The 17,115-nt window shown below is 40.6% G+C and overlaps 1 protein-coding gene across 1 annotated transcript in view; it reads left to right on the top strand.

Moving 5' to 3' along the window:
- The window catches only part of spon1b (spondin 1b), a 78,505-nt gene that overhangs the window by 49,313 nt on the left and 12,077 nt on the right, over positions 1-17,115 (top strand). Inside the window, exons 7-11 of the mRNA XM_086109387.1 lie at positions 9,198-9,262; positions 10,944-11,145; positions 12,560-12,700; positions 13,104-13,179; positions 14,569-14,751. Of these exons, the coding sequence (XP_085965513.1) occupies positions 9,198-9,262; positions 10,944-11,145; positions 12,560-12,700; positions 13,104-13,179; positions 14,569-14,751 (667 nt within the window). The remainder of the gene's footprint in view (positions 1-9,197; positions 9,263-10,943; positions 11,146-12,559; positions 12,701-13,103; positions 13,180-14,568; positions 14,752-17,115) is intronic.

The following is a 17,115-nucleotide window of genomic DNA, read 5'->3' as shown; positions in this document are numbered from 1 at the left end:
AGCCAGTTATAGTGTCCATCATCCCACCGTATTCAGCACGCCAAGCAAGGTCTGTGAAAACATAATTACCATGGGTCTCCAAGGAAGCAGCTCAAGGTTCTACCCGCAGTAAAACCATGATAGTATAGGAAGGCTGTAGATCTGAATGGCCACCAAGAAGATATAGTGTGTTCATTTTAACTGGACCTTGAGCTAGAGAGAGAGGTAGGATTACATATTACCAGCCCAAGATATATTCTGATCGAGTGATGACACACCATATGTGCAAAGAGTCGCTGGCAGCTGGCTATTAAACATCGTTTCTCAGTGTTCCCATTGTCTACCAAGGGGAGCGGAATCCTAACCTAACTGACTTTGGGAGAATGCGAGTTCATCACTGATTGTGGATAGAGTATTAAGTAGCAATTGGTTTCACACTACCTACATTTATGCACTACACAACCAATGGCCCCTTCGTTTAACTGAGAAGACCTGGGGGAAAAAAAATCATATTTTTTTGAAAATGAAAGGTCAGAGAGAATGAAATGGAGTTGGTCCTATTATTTTGAAATGTCACTAAAATATTTTACGTTAAAGAACCTCTAACTGGATAGTTCAGCTTCTATTTCCAAATTGTTTTACCTGTCTTTCCGGGATGATAAACATGTCATGCCAGGTTACCTTGACCAGATTACATCAGTGTAAACCCCATGACAAATGATATACTGTATTTCTTTTGTCGTCCTTGTTGTTTGTCCAAAGACCTTAAAGCTTCCTGCACCAGTCCAAGTATCGCTTTCTATCAACGACTGTGAAATGTGCCGGCTGCGTGTCCTCCCTTTTCCAAGTGGTTATTAAACAAAAATCCCTTCACGAAATGACTTTATACTTGTGACAAGGCCGAGGGCATGCAATTCATGACTCTTCTTAACTGAATTAAATCTTGTCTCAGCACAATGTCAAAGCAACTACAGCAACTTTCTCCCACATTGTCTCCTCTCAGTTCACCTGCTCTCGCTTCCAGAAAATGTTTTCTTACATACTCTGTTACATACTTGTCTCACTTAAATCTTCTCTTTCTCTTTAGTATTTACATTGCTTTGACTATGGCATTGTTTGCATCACTTAACACGGTATTTTCTAAAATAATTAATTCACTGCAATGCAGCAGTTAGCCTCGGCTTTCAATTTCAGGGGGATTCCAGTTATTCTACGAATAACTATACCATCACTCTATGTCAGGTTGGTCCAATTTGACACTCAGGAATAAAACACGAGGAGACAGGACACTCAATTCTGGTATCAGGAGGGAACGAGGAGAAGCGTTCGGGTTCAGTTCTCCGCACGTCACCCTAACGATCTCCCCCTTCACCTCCTCATTTATTGGGGAAGCTACTACATAGGTGTGTCCAACCTAAAGGGTGGGGACTGTTGAACACACACTGAACTTGTTTGACTAGATGTGTGTAAGTGAGTGTAAATTACGTACATGTGTGCAATTGTTGCAGCTGGTGTTGATGGCTCCATTCACTGTCCAACCTTGCTCACTGTTTAGTCTTAACACTTATCTCTTCCCAACCACGTCCTCGGGAAGGTGGTTGCGCCCCTAAACGTCCACACTGTGCACCAAGCATTCTTGATGATAAACGTCATTATATAATGGATAAAATGTGAGTACATAATAAAGAATGTATCTTTATTAAAAGCAGAAGCGTTCTTCATTGCAGGCATAGTCAATTAATGATTGCAAGCATAATCAATTTATCATGTCAGGCATAAGCGTTCTTCTTTGCGAGCATAATCAATCAATCAATCAATCTAATAAGCGAATGTATGATGACTAAAAATAATCAATCCATCACTCTACCAATACAAAACAGCAATAATTTTAAATCTGACAAATCCACCAGGAATAAACAAGTAAATGACTAAAATGCTGCAAAAACAAAGAGGATTACAAATTAAAACATCCACCCATCCATTTTCTGTTCTGTTTAACTTGTTTTGTTGTCTAATGAGTTGTGTTGTATTATTTTGTTATTATGTTATTTTGACTTCAAGATGGCGCTGCGAGAGTGGCTGCCTTTACAGCAGCTCCTATATTTTTTTGTTCTTCTACTTTCTTCCTTTCATAACTTTGCTGCTGTGAATTGGGAATTTCTCCATTGTGAGACGAATAAAGGTTTTCTTATTCATATTATTGTTCAGTGTCACTATCTAGGTTTTTCTACTTCTTCCTAGATCTTTTGAACACGCTACTGTGTTGTGTTGTTTTGATAATCTTTTCTTTCTTTTACCTTTTACTGTATCTTTGTGTTTTTATGTTCAATCAATCAAGCATTCAAAAAAAAGCATTCATACTCTCATTGAGTGGGAACTGAACCCATGCTACGTGCAGAGAAATCAGGCTAGTGAACCACTGCACCATCACTGAAACAATAAAATTAGATCCAAAGAAAGTCAAGACAATGGTAGTTAGATGAAAAGTGAACAGTACAGGGAGTTCCTCAGTTTGTAGTAACACAATTTTGGATACAGGTCAGACAGAAAACATCGTAGTCTCCATCACTAACCTTTTATAACAGCATACAATAGAATTCATTTACAAGCAGTTCGGACTGCTTTACACTACAACAATAAACATTCTCATACAATAATACTACTATGATTCTCCTCCCCAATTGTCCGTTTTTGCTGGGCTACCCCAAGAATGACCTGTTGCCCTTGAGGAAAACAAGCTTCTGGATGTTGGCACTGACCACGGCAGTATGTCACTGGCCTTGGAGAACATCCTCTTCACAGCAGCGAAGCTAAGGAGGGGGGTGTTGTACTTGATGAGTCTACCCACGCGTCCCTGTCCTCCATGGGGAAGAGAGCCCAGGAGAAGGCTTCCTGCTGGGGCTTCCAGTCCTGGATGCTGGCTCTCAGCACCGCAGAAGCGGAGAGTTTGCGACAGGCAACCTTTCATGATGAAACTCAGCAAGCTACTCATACGATGTTGCGGGTTCATGGAGAAATTGCTCTCGTGTGGACAGGGCTAATGTGGCAACGCGTGACATAAAATCTAATTTTCCGAAGGTCGTCTTTACTTTTTGGAAGTTTCGTTGCCCGAAACTTCCAAAAAGTAAAGACGACCGAAAAGACGACACGAAAGTGAAGTCAGCGCTTATTGCGTGAGTCATCATTCCGCGAGTGAAATGGAAATCTGTTAGTGACGTATTGAAGGATCTTTCGATACTGATGGACTGCCCACCACCGCCATAGGTTAAGATCATTGCAAACCGAGCCCTGTACTGTATTGTATTACTAAGTCAACTGTGCTCATACAGACGATAATGATCAGTTGTTGGACACTATTCTCAAGGGTGTTACTTAAAGTTCAAAACTTAATGTAGCAGTTTACATTGTTGGCAGTCATTGTAGTGTAAAATTAGTGGATAGTAAAACAACAGCAGAACACTAGTTAGATGACAAGCAACAACATCGCTTTTGATATGCTTTAGATATAGACTGTAGTACATCCTGTGTTGCTCATATAAAACACTCAGGGCTTCACACGGAATGAACTGCGTCCCCTGATAGCACCTTTAATTGTCTTAACGTCCTATTCACAAAGTACGAGTATATTGCTCTAGTCCTCATACGTGCTCTCTCATGCATAATGTAGGACGACATGTATTGTACATGTCAGAGCGTTCCCTGATATTACTCAGATGTCGCAGGTCATAATATGTCCCCTCAAAAAAAGAGGCTTCCACGGAGGAGCGCCAAATTACATTCGCTTTCTACCTTATTTCCTTCATTCAAACAGCGTGTGGCTCATAGTGCTGCCATTAGTGATTTAGACGTTGTGCATCAATGGGGCTCATTTGCATAAAGGGGAGTGGCAAATCCGCCACCAATTTAATGCATGTTACCTCATTCAAATACGTGCAAATACAACCGGTGCACCGAGATGCATTCTGTTTGTTATCTCAGTTCGTGACACATTTCACCAACTGCACGTGCTTTCTGAATTAAATACTATCTCTTTGCTCCGTTTTTACTGGTTACCACCACGCAAAAACCTCACAGTCCTTTCGTGAATTTGGGCCTCAGTTTTATCAAATGGCTTTTTGATTCTTGATATTTCGGCCATATAATGTTGTTACTTAACAAAACATCAGTAGAATAATGTCAGATTGTTTATCATGCTGTTTTCATGCAGTGTTCCAATACATAATTAATTGTGTTAGAATTCAACACCAGAGCCACTGACATTACCTCATAGTCCAGAAGCAGAAACTCTGCAGTCTTTAAGAGCGCGTAATCGGATTTGCTTCCTTATCAAATTGTTCCAGAAAAGGAATGGCTCGAGACAGCAGTTCCGATCAGTTATCTGTCATCCGTGGCCAACATTGCAACATTCATAACCTCGAATAAATGTCAGCACCTTTTATTTCCCAAGTGTTTTAACAATGGAGCAAGTTTTTATGATGTACTTTACTGGAAAAATTACCCGTAGCCAGAGAGAAATGACAGTCATACAAAAGCTCATAACACACAAGAAAGTATATTATGCTGTTTAAAAAAAGCATGACTTAGCAGAATTAAATGAAATGTGATCACACAGTTTTTCTTCGATTGTACACTGCATTCAGAAGATTCAGACTTCATTCCATCCTTTTTTTCATATATTGAATGTTTACAGCAGACTTTCCTCACCAATCTACCGTATTCTCAGTAAACGATAACAGAAGAACAAAGAAATTAACAACAAAGAAAAAGTAATTGCACATTAACAAGGGCAGTTGAAATTCAACTCTTCTTCACTATCTACTACTATCCATTCATAGTCGAATAAATTTAGTAGGCAGGATTTGTGAAGGCACACATCATCTATACAAGACCTCACAGCATTGAACAAAGATCCCCACTGACGAAGTCACTGAGGACCCAGAGACAAGATTATGGCGCGCTTTACTTTGGGACAAGGCAAAAAAAAAAAACCCCAAAAAAAACTATTGACACCTGACCAAACTGAGATATATAGGACAGGGAAAAAAGACATATTGATATACCGTTGATGAAATGGATTATACCTGGTTAGGGCTCAGCGATATGACTGAAAAGTACATCACGATAAATGTATTTCATATTGTTCAGTAACGATATCGATCAGGGGTGCCCATTACGTCGATCCTGATCGACCGGTAGATCTAGGACAGGTCCCAAGTGTATCCAAGGGGTGTAGAGGAGAAAAAAAAAACAACAACAACCATTTGTGTGTCTTTGTACATGTTAGTAAGATATTTTTTGTGTTAATGTACGCTGCACCCTAATCATCCTATCAGTCTCATTTTCACGAAAAAATATTTTAAAAATAAAATAAAATAAAGCAGGTAAATCATTCACCTACAGTGGCGCGTGATCTACGTCACCCGAAGTTGTTAGCGCTTAGCAGTCTGCAATTGCAGCTTTTGATCAGAGCTGTTGCGCTACATCTTTTATCGTCATTATTCTCATTCAGAGTTTGCTTCGTGTACAATTCACAGAGGGCACGGGCAAAGAATAGGAATCTAGAGGGCCCAGGGAAGCACTTTAAAACGGTACGTGTGTGTGTGTATAGTTAACAGGCTGCAAAGGTGCATTGCATGCCTCCTTGTCAGGCTGTTTCTCATCATGGCGTGCGTGCGCGGTAAGGGGCGATCCCGGGGGTTGGTTGATCGAAAAGTCGATCTGAGGTCCAAAAAGTTTGGGCACCACTAATATAGATTGATAGATAAGCTCATGATTGGTTGTAGCATTCTGGAAAGAGCTTCACAGAAACGACGTGCTGTTATTTCACGCTTCTCTGTGAATAATACATTATGAAAAAGAAAAACAAAGCAAAAATGGGTCTGTTAAGGAATGGCCGCTGTCAATTTGCTGTTCGCCCTCCTTGGACACAGGTTCTTTTATCTCTCTATAAGGTGGAAGAAGACCCAACACCACGTCGTCTTTTCTTCAGTTTATCACAACGCAACACGAATCGATTCGTGCTCCTGTGAGTCTCAGATTTCATCAGGAAGCCCCGAACAACCACAGTCACACGTATATATAGGCATAGTATGTTAATTATGTTAATTAGGGGTGGGCAGTCCTTCCCCTTATGTAATCATGTAATCAGAAACAAAGAAGGTCAAGCAAAGTTCGATCTTGACATGATGACAAAGTACAGGCCATATCTGCTGGCCACAGATCTTGAGATTAGGGTTCCTCCTCGAGGGCACTCTACATCCTTCAGGGACTTTTACGAGGTGGTGGAGGCAAAAAACCCTCGGGGGGCTGTTAATTAACCAAGGGGAAATAGGATCTAAACTTCACACTACATTCTTTGTTTTAAGTACTTCAGCAGATGTTCAGGACAGAGACTAGTATCAATAGTTCTCATAGCAAGGTGAAATTCCTCAACAATATTCTACTACTACTTCTAGCGGAATAATTCCTTAACAGGTCCAAGAGATTAAAAGGTGTTAAAAGCATTGCGGAACAGGTGAGTTTTATGAAATGATTTTAAGTATTGGAGGTCGGTAGAGTTGCGGATGTGTTGAGGTAGGAATTCCCAGAGGGTGGGGGTGGCGACAGAGAAGGCTCAACCCCCCAGGTTTTGAGCTTGGTCACGGGGATGGCGGGGAGGTTTGTCTTTGAGCAGCGGAGGTTGCGTGAAGGAGTGTACGGATGCAGAAGGTCGGAGAGGTAGGAGGGGACCTGATTGTGAAGGGCTTTATGGGTGAATCGGAGTTGAAACTGAATACGCTGGGGAACGGGGAGCCATTGAAGGTTTTTAAGGACGGGGGTGATGTGATCACGGGTGCGGGTGTGGGTGTGTTGGTCGAAAAAGAGATTATTATTCAAAAGGACAGTAAGGTTACAACAGTCAGCGGAGGGGAACAGGGTGGAATTGCCAATGGTGTGGTTAAAGTTGGAAGCTGTTTGGGTGAGGGAGCTAGGACTGAGTATTAGCTGTTGAGATTTAGTGTAGTTAAGAATGAGAACATTTGTTTGCATCCAGGATTTGATATCAGAAAGACAGTTAGACAAGGTGGAATGGATTGTCGGGTGAACGATTTGGTGGAGATGTACAATTGGACGTCATTAATGGTTGTCACACAAGAGGATACGTCTACAACACCTCCCTGTTGTCACGTTGAGCTCGAAGCGACAGAGTAATAGCTTCGTGCGCAACAAACTGGAGATAAGTGGATCACCGAAATAGCAGACACAGAAAGGAACTTTGTCACGAAAATGATATTTATTACAACACAAAAGCCCCCGTCTAAACGGACAACAGAAAACGCTGGTCAAAAAGAGAACCAGGAAATAATTATAACGAGGCAACAGAAAACGCTTGTGAAAAAACGGCAAGGAGAAAGTTTAGGCAAAATACTATAATCACACACGAGAGGATATCAAGGAACGCAATAATAGTCAATAGTCTTTAAGGCAGTGTTTAACCGAGAAGGAATAGGCAATAGCAATGGCACGGCGTGGAATACTCCGGCAGTGAGTCGACTGCCGGAGCGCCTAAATATAGCAGGTGCAATCACCGACAAATGGGTGGCAGGTCTGCAGGCGGCAAGCAAGAACGCAGGGGCGGTTCTGGATCAATTTCACTGAGGGGGCCGGGCTGGGACCAGGGGTTTTGATGGGGGGGGGGGGCACATTCAACCCAGGGCTAAAAAGACAGATTCGAAATCTTATTTGACTTTTTATTTCTTCAGACTTTGAAATTGTAGTCATAACATTACAGTGATGAGAAAAAAACAGTATTAGGAGGGCTAAAATGTCTGCAAGCGTAACAATACGTCTGTTGAGAATATTCAAACCAGGGGATGATATGGTACCAGCCTGCCGGGGACAAATACAAATGCAAATACAATGCAAAATACACTGAAGCTAGATGTTTTACATGCATATAATTGTTTGCATGTAAAACAGATGTTTTACATGCATATAATTATCCAAATTTTAAAAGGCAATGTCTTATATATTGATCCTGTTAAATAAAAATTAAAATAAAAAGGGAGACTAAAAAAGTTACACACACACACAGGGGGGGCCACAGGGGGGGGCCAGAATCGGTGCTACAGGGGCACTGGCCCCCGTTGCCAAGGTTTATAATTTACCGTAACATCTATGCTAATTTTCATTTGCATGTCTACCTTTTACTGTGTAATAGCATTCATTTATAATAGCGGACGTTCATTTAGTCAATTGTTTATGATTTTAGTTTTGCGTGGAACAGCAGCCTAGAGTGACAAATAAACAATTTTAAGTAAGGTTTTGCCCCTTTGTACTTGGAGAATTACTTGTCAAGTGACACACCTAACAGTCTTGAATGTACATTAGAAGAGAATATGAAGTTCATTTGCCTCCTACGTAGCAGTAAAACTTTAGAAGGATACAAATCCAAATCTCCTCGTCTCCTGTTGGCGAACCAGGGACAGGGACATTTCCCCGCCCTACCCTGTAGCAGGTTTTTCCCCCTGCGGAATTGTCGGGGTTAGTTTTGTGTCCCTCCGGTCACTTCTGCAACCTTTGAGAGATGTCTGGTTGACAGCCTTGCAAAGCCTCCGCAGCCTACCTTGGCTAGGTAGCACTCTGCTGACAGCTCAGCATACTTGACCGTCTGACACTTGGAGGCAGTTCAACCCCCTCCTCTTGTGGTTTTGTGTGCTCGATGAGGAGCCGTGATCTTGCCTTAGTTGACCAAACAACTCCCTCAATCTGTTATTAATTAAATGAGTCCTATTGTTTGGAACGGAGAACTTGTCTATCAGCAGTGATCAATGTTCATATAGCTGTATGTCATAACATTTCCTCGGGTGACTACGTCATATAATTCATCTATTACACATGACACGGGCTTGATGGATTATAGAGTCCTTCAATAATGTGGTTTACACACACACACATAAATAAAATTGCTGTGCAATGCGCGCAGCTAACTACACAAAAAGGCACACTCATTTCATACACTGCACGATAGATTTAATTAAACAAATGATATATTACCCTTAGGAACATGTGTGCTTAACAAAAATAATAATAATCATTTGGCCCCCGCCATCAATTAAAGCGTCCAGCAACATTACATTAAATGTGTCTGGAATCTCAAATCAGTGCAATGTGGAATGAGTTTGGCCTTGTTTCTGTCAGTGAATTAAATACATTCTTATTCTGTCCTTTCTGGTTAGGGTGATGAAGTTCTGACTGTCATTAAAACCAAAGCTCAGTGGCCAGCGTGGCAGCCGCTCAACCTGTAAGTATTGCACCAGTCGACAAAGGCACCTGAGAGATGATTGAAATTACTGTCTAGATTATCACAAGATTAGTAAAAGTGAGAAATTATGTTCGCGTTGTTCGAAGTAGTTGATGAAAAGACACTACAAAAAAAAAAAGGAAAGTAGCAAATAATGTGATTTTTCTTTCAGGTGAGATCAACTGTCCGCCCAATTCTTAAAATTGTATGATGTAATTATTTGTGACATATTTGTGACACTGCAAAAATTGAAGTTGGGTACATTCAGGGTTGGGATAGTAACCTTAAAAATGCATTAAATGTTACTAGTTACTTGTGTAACGTAATCCAGCCATCCATTCATTGGATAGAGTTAAACATTTTTGTGTAAAATATAATCTATTTTTTATAACCAAATTTGACCATGAGGAGCAAACTTTGTGTGCCGGCACACCCAGAAAGGCGCAACACTGCCCCAAACATGGTAGACTAGACGTGCACTGGCATAATATTGAAGGTACAGCCGTTTTTACGCAGAGCGCAGTGGCGCCATCCTACCAAATTAGGGCTTTGACTCCCTTTCGGGTGAACAAGCTTCTCCTATAAATAAGGGAGATCCACCTGCTCATTTCGGCCGCTTGTATCTGAGATCTTTTTCTTTTGGTCACAACCGACAGCTTGTTACCAAAGGCGATGGTAGGAAAGTACAGTGGATTGACCGGTTAATCGAGAGCTTCACCTCCTGTTTCATCTTGTTCATCACGCCAGACCAATACAGTAATTCCTCGTTTATCGCGATTAATGGGGACCAAAACCACCCGCGATAAACAAAAATCCGCGAAGTAGCGTCCAATTAAAATAAACAGGTATTTTTTTTTTTAAAGTCCGCAAACGGTCCGCGAGAAGCTGCAAAACAACAGCGAGTCACATAGAGCAACATATACAGTACTGTACTCCATGTATATGTAAAAAAAAAAAAATATATATATATATATATATATATATATATATATATATATACTGTATATATTCACGAAACTGAAAAATGACTTCTTTGTACACCATCACTTGAGTAAAAACATGATCTGATTCTTTGATCTGTGCAAAACCCAGGTGCACAAGGTAAGAAATGCTGCTCGTACATAACAAGGACTCAACAAAGAGGAAGTATTCAGACCTGCAGTATCCTAGGGGTCAACTCTGCACCCCCAAAAATACAAGTGATGCTGATAGTAAAAGTACGCTCCTGTGGTGCAGAACCTGTCACTCATATACTGTAACTTTAGTATTTTTTTGAGGCTGCATAACTAAATAAATGTATGTCATTTTCTCTGGCGTTAATGGTCATTATATTTACAAGCAGCATCTATCAAACAGGTGTCTGTCACTTGTCCTCGTAAGTGTTGATGGAGACCTGGTGGCAATTTCACTTGACGTTGGGTCGCCGATCAATCTCAGCATGTAATTTCATTGTCGACCATTCTTATCATAATGATAAAGAAAATGTTTGGGTGGAAGTACCATATACTGTATAGTGCAGTCTCATATATGTGTGTGTGTGTGTGTGTATATATATATATACAGCCATACATTGCTTTTGATGGAAACGTCATATATATATATATATATATATATATATATATATATATATACATGTGTGTGTGTGTGCGCGTATATAATTTTTCTCCCGATTTCTCCGCAGTCGAGCAGCTCCATCTGCTGAGTTCTCTGTTGATCAGACCCGCCACTTGATGTCCTTCCTCACCATGCTCGGGCCCAGTCCTGACTGGAATGTGGGGCTGTCAGGAGAGGACCTCTGTACCAAAGAGTGTGGCTGGGTCCAGCGGCTGGTAACAGACCTTATACCCTGGGATGCCGGCACTGACAGTGGGATCACATATGAAGTAATTTCATTTAATTATAGTTTCCCCTGCCCTTACTTTTCCAACAGTACAGATCAGATGTTTGCTGCTGTGTACACGTGAGAGAATCGATAACCAAATGGATCATTTTAGTTTGTTGTGGAATATTCCTCTCATATCCTATTACCACTTAGCCATAATTAGAACTGTTTCTGGTAGTTTGATTAACTTTATATTTACATTGTGGTTCTACTACACAGGCAACTACCAAAAAACAAAACAAACAAAACAGTGGAAGCTCAATTTAACAGATGTGGAACCAAATGGACACTGTCTAGTGTCCAATCCAATCAAAACACCCCTTCTCAGGTAGCGATTTAAGTCTGCTGGTTCCAGGATTAGCACAAGGTGGTGTGAAACCATAAACAGGCAAAGATTGGTTACGTGTTTAACTTTTGTTGCTGCGCTGCTCTCTTGTCATAGACAAACAGACTTCCAGTAGACTCAAGCAGGCTAAAAAATGCACCAGCGGGGCAGCCATGTTGTGCAGGAGTGACTTTTCCATCAAAAGCAATGTATGGCTGTAGGTGGCGGCCATGTTAGCAGGGAAGAGAGTCCCTTAAAATGTTATCGCAAAGTATAGACATTAGCTCAAAAGGAGCATGTCATATCGACCTGTTCATATCGGCCTCTGTTGTTATTGCTGGAGTGAGTTATATGCATGTTCCTTGAACATGCTATTTTTGGATCAGTACACAGTTGTGTTTTTCTGTAAACAAAGGAAGTACACTAACATTGTAACAAACGACCAAATGTAAGACATTAACAAGCTCGCTCACCCCTCCCCAGAAGCGCCAATAAGGTATGTTTGGATAAACTCGAAAACTTTTCAAACAGTTTAAAACCTTTATATTTGTTGACAATTTTATTTCTTACTTTATTGGCCGTTTTCTTGGCTATGAAAAAAAGTTGGAATGTAAAATCTGTTTTTGGGCCATGACAAAAAAAAACAACAAAAAAAAAAGACTTTAATACAACCGAAAGTCGGCTCCCATGCCCCAATTCATCTGTTAAATTAAATGAATAAATTGAGGCTCCACTGTATAATTTATACCTCTTTGACAGTGTCAGTGAAAACAGATCATTACTATCTTTGTCAAGGCAATACTTTTATATCGCTCCTGAATCATCAGACGTTTGATCACTTGCAGTTGAAGACAGTTTTACATGTGGTGGACAGAAGGTGGCAGGAGGTTCATTTGGGATGAACCTCCTGGGCTCCCACTCACAAATTCACATGCAATTAGATGAGTAAAATTCGGACTATGCTAAGGAACATTTAAATAGACATTTCTGTTTACACCATGTTGGTTTTTATGTTTTTATGGAACCTTTATTCATCCAAAATGTTTTGTATTGCTTCACTATTACCTGCTTTTTTTGTCTTTCTTTTTAGTCACCAAACAAGCCCATCAATCCCCAAGAGAAAATTCGCCCTTTAACTAGTTTGGATCACCCCCAGAGCCCCTTCTATGACCCAGAGGGTGGTGCGATTACCCCAGTGGCCAGGGTAGTGGTGGAGCGTATTGCCAGAAAGGTAAAAAAAAAAAGTCTCTCTTTTTCCTTTGGCAGTGAATAACATTTTTTTTCTCTTTGTTTGTTAAATTCAAACCTGTCAGCTGATATTGCAAAACGTTGGTCATACCAATTCCCAAGTGGTAGCTTTTGGATAGGAATGTGTGTACACAAAGTCACGGTGGACTTTTAATGTGCAAGTTCAATCACAACATGAATAAAATCAAATCAGACCGAATAACTCATGTCATAATTCACCCAGTTTTTGTGGAATCATTTATCTTATTATTATTTACATTATTATTTTTATCCACGTATCATAAGCGTGCTTCATTTGATATCAATTGAATGCCTTTTGGCTTTATATTTTGGACAAATGAGGGTATTAATGATATTTGATCCCTGTTGTCTTTGTTTTTACACAGGGTGAGCAGTGTAATGTGGTGCCAGACAGCATTGATGACATTGTAGCAGACATTGGTCAGGAGGAAACAGAGAAAGGTGAAGTAATAGCACACATTCCTACATTAGATAGGAGAGGAGACTCACATTTTTCTGGATTTGTGAGTCATACCTCTAAAAACTATTTGTGAGCTGTGAACCAAACGCTCAACTTTCTGGTGTGGGACAAAGCAGGAAGGCTTCTTACAAGAAATAAAATCACACAAGTCTCTTCTATGATTTGATGTGCTTTTTTTCGATACTTCCAATATCATTGTCAAAAGCATTGTGGTATACCATCCAGTCAAACATATCGTTCGACATGATTTACAATAAAACATCATAATCACAGGCACTTTTGGAAAATATATTAATTTGACCGATTATAGTCACGAATATGGTGTACTTTCATTGCCAAAATTCACATTTTGCGTGAGTTTTCTCCAGGTACTCTGGATTCCTCCACAATTTTAAGTGTTCAATCAGCCTGCCATGCATGTTTTTGGAATGTGGGAGGAAACCGGAGAAAACCCACGCAGGCCCGGGGAGAACATGTAAACTCCGCAAGGGGATCAAACCCAGGACCTCTGCACTGCGAGGTTGATGCTCTAACCACTGGACTACTGGGCTACCCACAAAGCAACATAACAATACTAAAAGGGCTTTTGATAGCAAAATAACCATTTATTTTCTCATGCAACGATTGAACTGAACAGCAGTATGTACTGAATTGAATCAGTTGAGTGTGTGGCTGCGTGTGTGTGTGTGTGTGCGTGCGAAAATTCTACAGTAGTTCGTAGTTTCACTGCGCTTGCGTTGCCGCCAGCCAACCCGACATTTATTTTATTTTTTTGTGGTCTGGCCTTTTTAGTGGTGGCAGCTTGTCAGTTCTGAGGAGCTGCAGGAAGTCAGCTGGCTGGTCAGAGTCCAGCCATGCATCATTGCTCACATGTCCACACCAACATAAGCAACTCTTGGGCTGCTGCATGCATAATCTGTAATTTGTACAAATATCTATACCTCATCGTTTTTAAAGTGAAATATTATAATTATTATTATTATAATTATTATGATGGCTGAAGTGTCCAAATATGTAGGTCAAATCTTCAGTGCAATGCGTTGGGTAAAAATAGCCCTGTCCCTTTTGGACCCAGCATTGGGTTAGCTTTCATTTCACCCAATTTGAGTTACTTTTGACCCAGCCGGTCTATGAATCTACAAGAGCACTTAGTTTGATTTGTGGAAGGGACAGATGCCTGCTCGTGCTCACAAATAAATGATCACACTTTACTTGTTATGTTTGATTTGGTCTGATCCGATGTCAAGAGCTGCAATATTTCACAGGTGATATAAAATAAAGAAATAACAACCGATGAGTAATTGACGTTGCATGTACAGTATTTCTCTTCGTGGCCTCCAGCAAGCCAACATCCTGTTTTTCTGTCCTAGATGACACCCCTGAGACTTGTATCTACTCTGGTTGGTCTCCTTGGTCGGCTTGCAGCAGTGCATCATGTGAAAAAGGTCGACGGATGAGGCAGAGGATGCTTAAAGCCCAGCTCGACCTCAGTGTTCCATGTCCCCACACTCAAGATTTCCAGCCCTGCATGGGCCCTGGATGCAGTATGCAGGGTGAGTACTCTGACACACATGTATTGCGCTCCTCACCAGTAACACTCCAGAAGACTGGTGATGCTAATGCTTGATCCAACTGCACAAAGTTACAAACTTTTCCATTTATGTCCCGCGAGAGAAAATGGCAATTGACTGAAACTTCATTTGACCAACGTATTTACAAAGAGTAGCAATTGAGGCCATACATTTGGTGAATGCCTCACTTTTGGATTCTCTCTGCAGGTACAATATAATACAGTACAATACATATTTATTGATATCACAATTTCACAACAGCTTCAGCTGTAACAAAGCGTTTTACAGAACAGTTAACAAAAAATAACAAAATAATATTACACAACACATAACATAAGACACAGACAGTAATGCAATCGTAACCACTTTTCCTGCACACGCTTTGTTGTTTGAAGCAGTTATAGATGAAGTAGGAGAAAATCAAAGTGTCCTTTCACCAGTGGATCAGAGACGTCATGCTGAAAATGTGCACACGTCTGCTCCAAGCTAAGTATGAAAGCAAATTAGAAGCTGTAGCGTCCATTGATGAAAAAAAGAGACATGTCCTGTCCGCTTCAATTCCGAGCGGCGACTCCCAGTTCCACATACGCATCTGCGCCCTATGCTGACGCTCCTTTGTTCTCAACATCGGCTCCACAAGCCATCCATCCCTCCAGCCGTAGACTGTCCAACAGCACCGACAATTTCGCTGAACAAAACGGAGCTGTGAAGAATGCAGACCAATACAGGCAAAAAAAACACAAGCGCCCCGGGGCTGTCCAGCGGCGACAGTCAAATACAGTGATCCCTCGCGGTTCGTTTATCGCGGGTTCGGTGCATCGCGGATTTTTTCTAACAAAAAGTTTGTTTTTTTTTAACATATACATGGAGTACAGTACTGTATATGTTGCTCTATGTGACTCGCTGATGTTTTGCAGCTTCTCGCGGACCGTTTGCGGACTTTAAAAAAAGAATAATAATTTTTACCTGTTTATGTTAATTGGACGCTACTTCGCGGATTTTCGTTTAGCGCGGGTGGTTTTGGTCCCCATTAACCGCGATAAACTAGGGATTACTGTAGCGCCAACATTCCTCCCTGTCAAAATCAGTGCTGGCACACACGTGTTGCCGAGAAGGCGCAACCACCAAGCACTGATTCTTCTCCTTTGACGAATGTCATGGCCAAAGCACTGAAAACAGTCCAGATCGGGTCCACATGAAAGACAACAAACACCATATGACAAAACAACAACAACAAAAAAGCAGAGCTCCTAAAGAGCTCTTGCAGACGGATCTTGTAGATACCATCAGCTCTTCTGCAGAAACTGTCATGAAATGATGATCTTGTTGATTTTAATACACCGTTATCCAGGGAAACCAGACTGTCACCTGTTTTGATCCTCTCAGAGTTACAGCGTGTTTCTTTGCTATTAAAATGCCTGAAATTGATGTGCCAACTAAAGCTTAGCTATTTATCTTGTATTGACAGGTAGACAGTCCGTGGATCTTGGTGGTTTATTATGGCTTAAACCAATGGAATAGAGTGGAATAAGAAAGCTTCTGCCTTAATTATTTTTTAGAGCTTGGCTGAATTGTTTGGTCCTAAAATTTAATTGGGGCCATGTTTATTTTGAGCGATTATAATAAAGTTTGCTACAGTATGAATCAGGTGGCCTCTCTGTGAACGTGTGTCAAAGAAGTGTCAAGATTAATTCCAGAAGTTGATTGTTCATGCTAAGAATGTCACGCAACGCTGTTGATCCATAATTAGACAGTGATGCTGGCGCTACCTTAATGACTTGACAGAATAATAAAAGATGGATTAGCTATATTTTTCCCCAGCAGATTCCTTTCCAAAGTAGGTTTCTCCCTCAAAAGCAAACACCAGAGAGCATAACATTTTCAGTGGTGTCTATAAATGCAAAAATAATTGTGAGGCAAAGGAAATGTGAAGTACTCTTATGACATACTTTGTCACTTATTTAGGACTACTGTTCCATTGTCATTGATATAAAGGTTGGATGTATGGATGTATGAATGGATTGAACAAATGAGACACAATTTTGGAAAATTGGTGGAAAAAAAACAATGCAAGGCTGCTTTTCCAAAAATGGATATACAGTATCACTTACAAGCAAATGGCGATCTTTGATTTCACTCCATTCATCTAACCAATTTAATAGATTAGCATCTGCAAAGCTTCAAAATACAACAACTTTTATTGTATAGCAAGGCACTTTTACATTAATAACAACAACAAAAAAGTCCAAGACAAGTGAATCATTGAAAAAAGTTGAATTATCTGCAAACCAGGTGAGGCCTCAAGAGCACAAACATTTTGAAGCACAATGACTTCTCATGTATATG

The sequence above is a fragment of the Hippocampus guttulatus genome, chromosome 4 (assembly GCF_054856545.1).
Source record: "Hippocampus guttulatus isolate MCC_2025c chromosome 4, RoL_Hgut_1.0, whole genome shotgun sequence".
Lineage (NCBI taxonomy): Eukaryota > Metazoa > Chordata > Actinopteri > Syngnathiformes > Syngnathidae > Hippocampus > Hippocampus guttulatus.
Note: the sequence above shows the minus strand (reverse complement) of the source record. Positions and strands in the feature narration are given on the sequence as shown.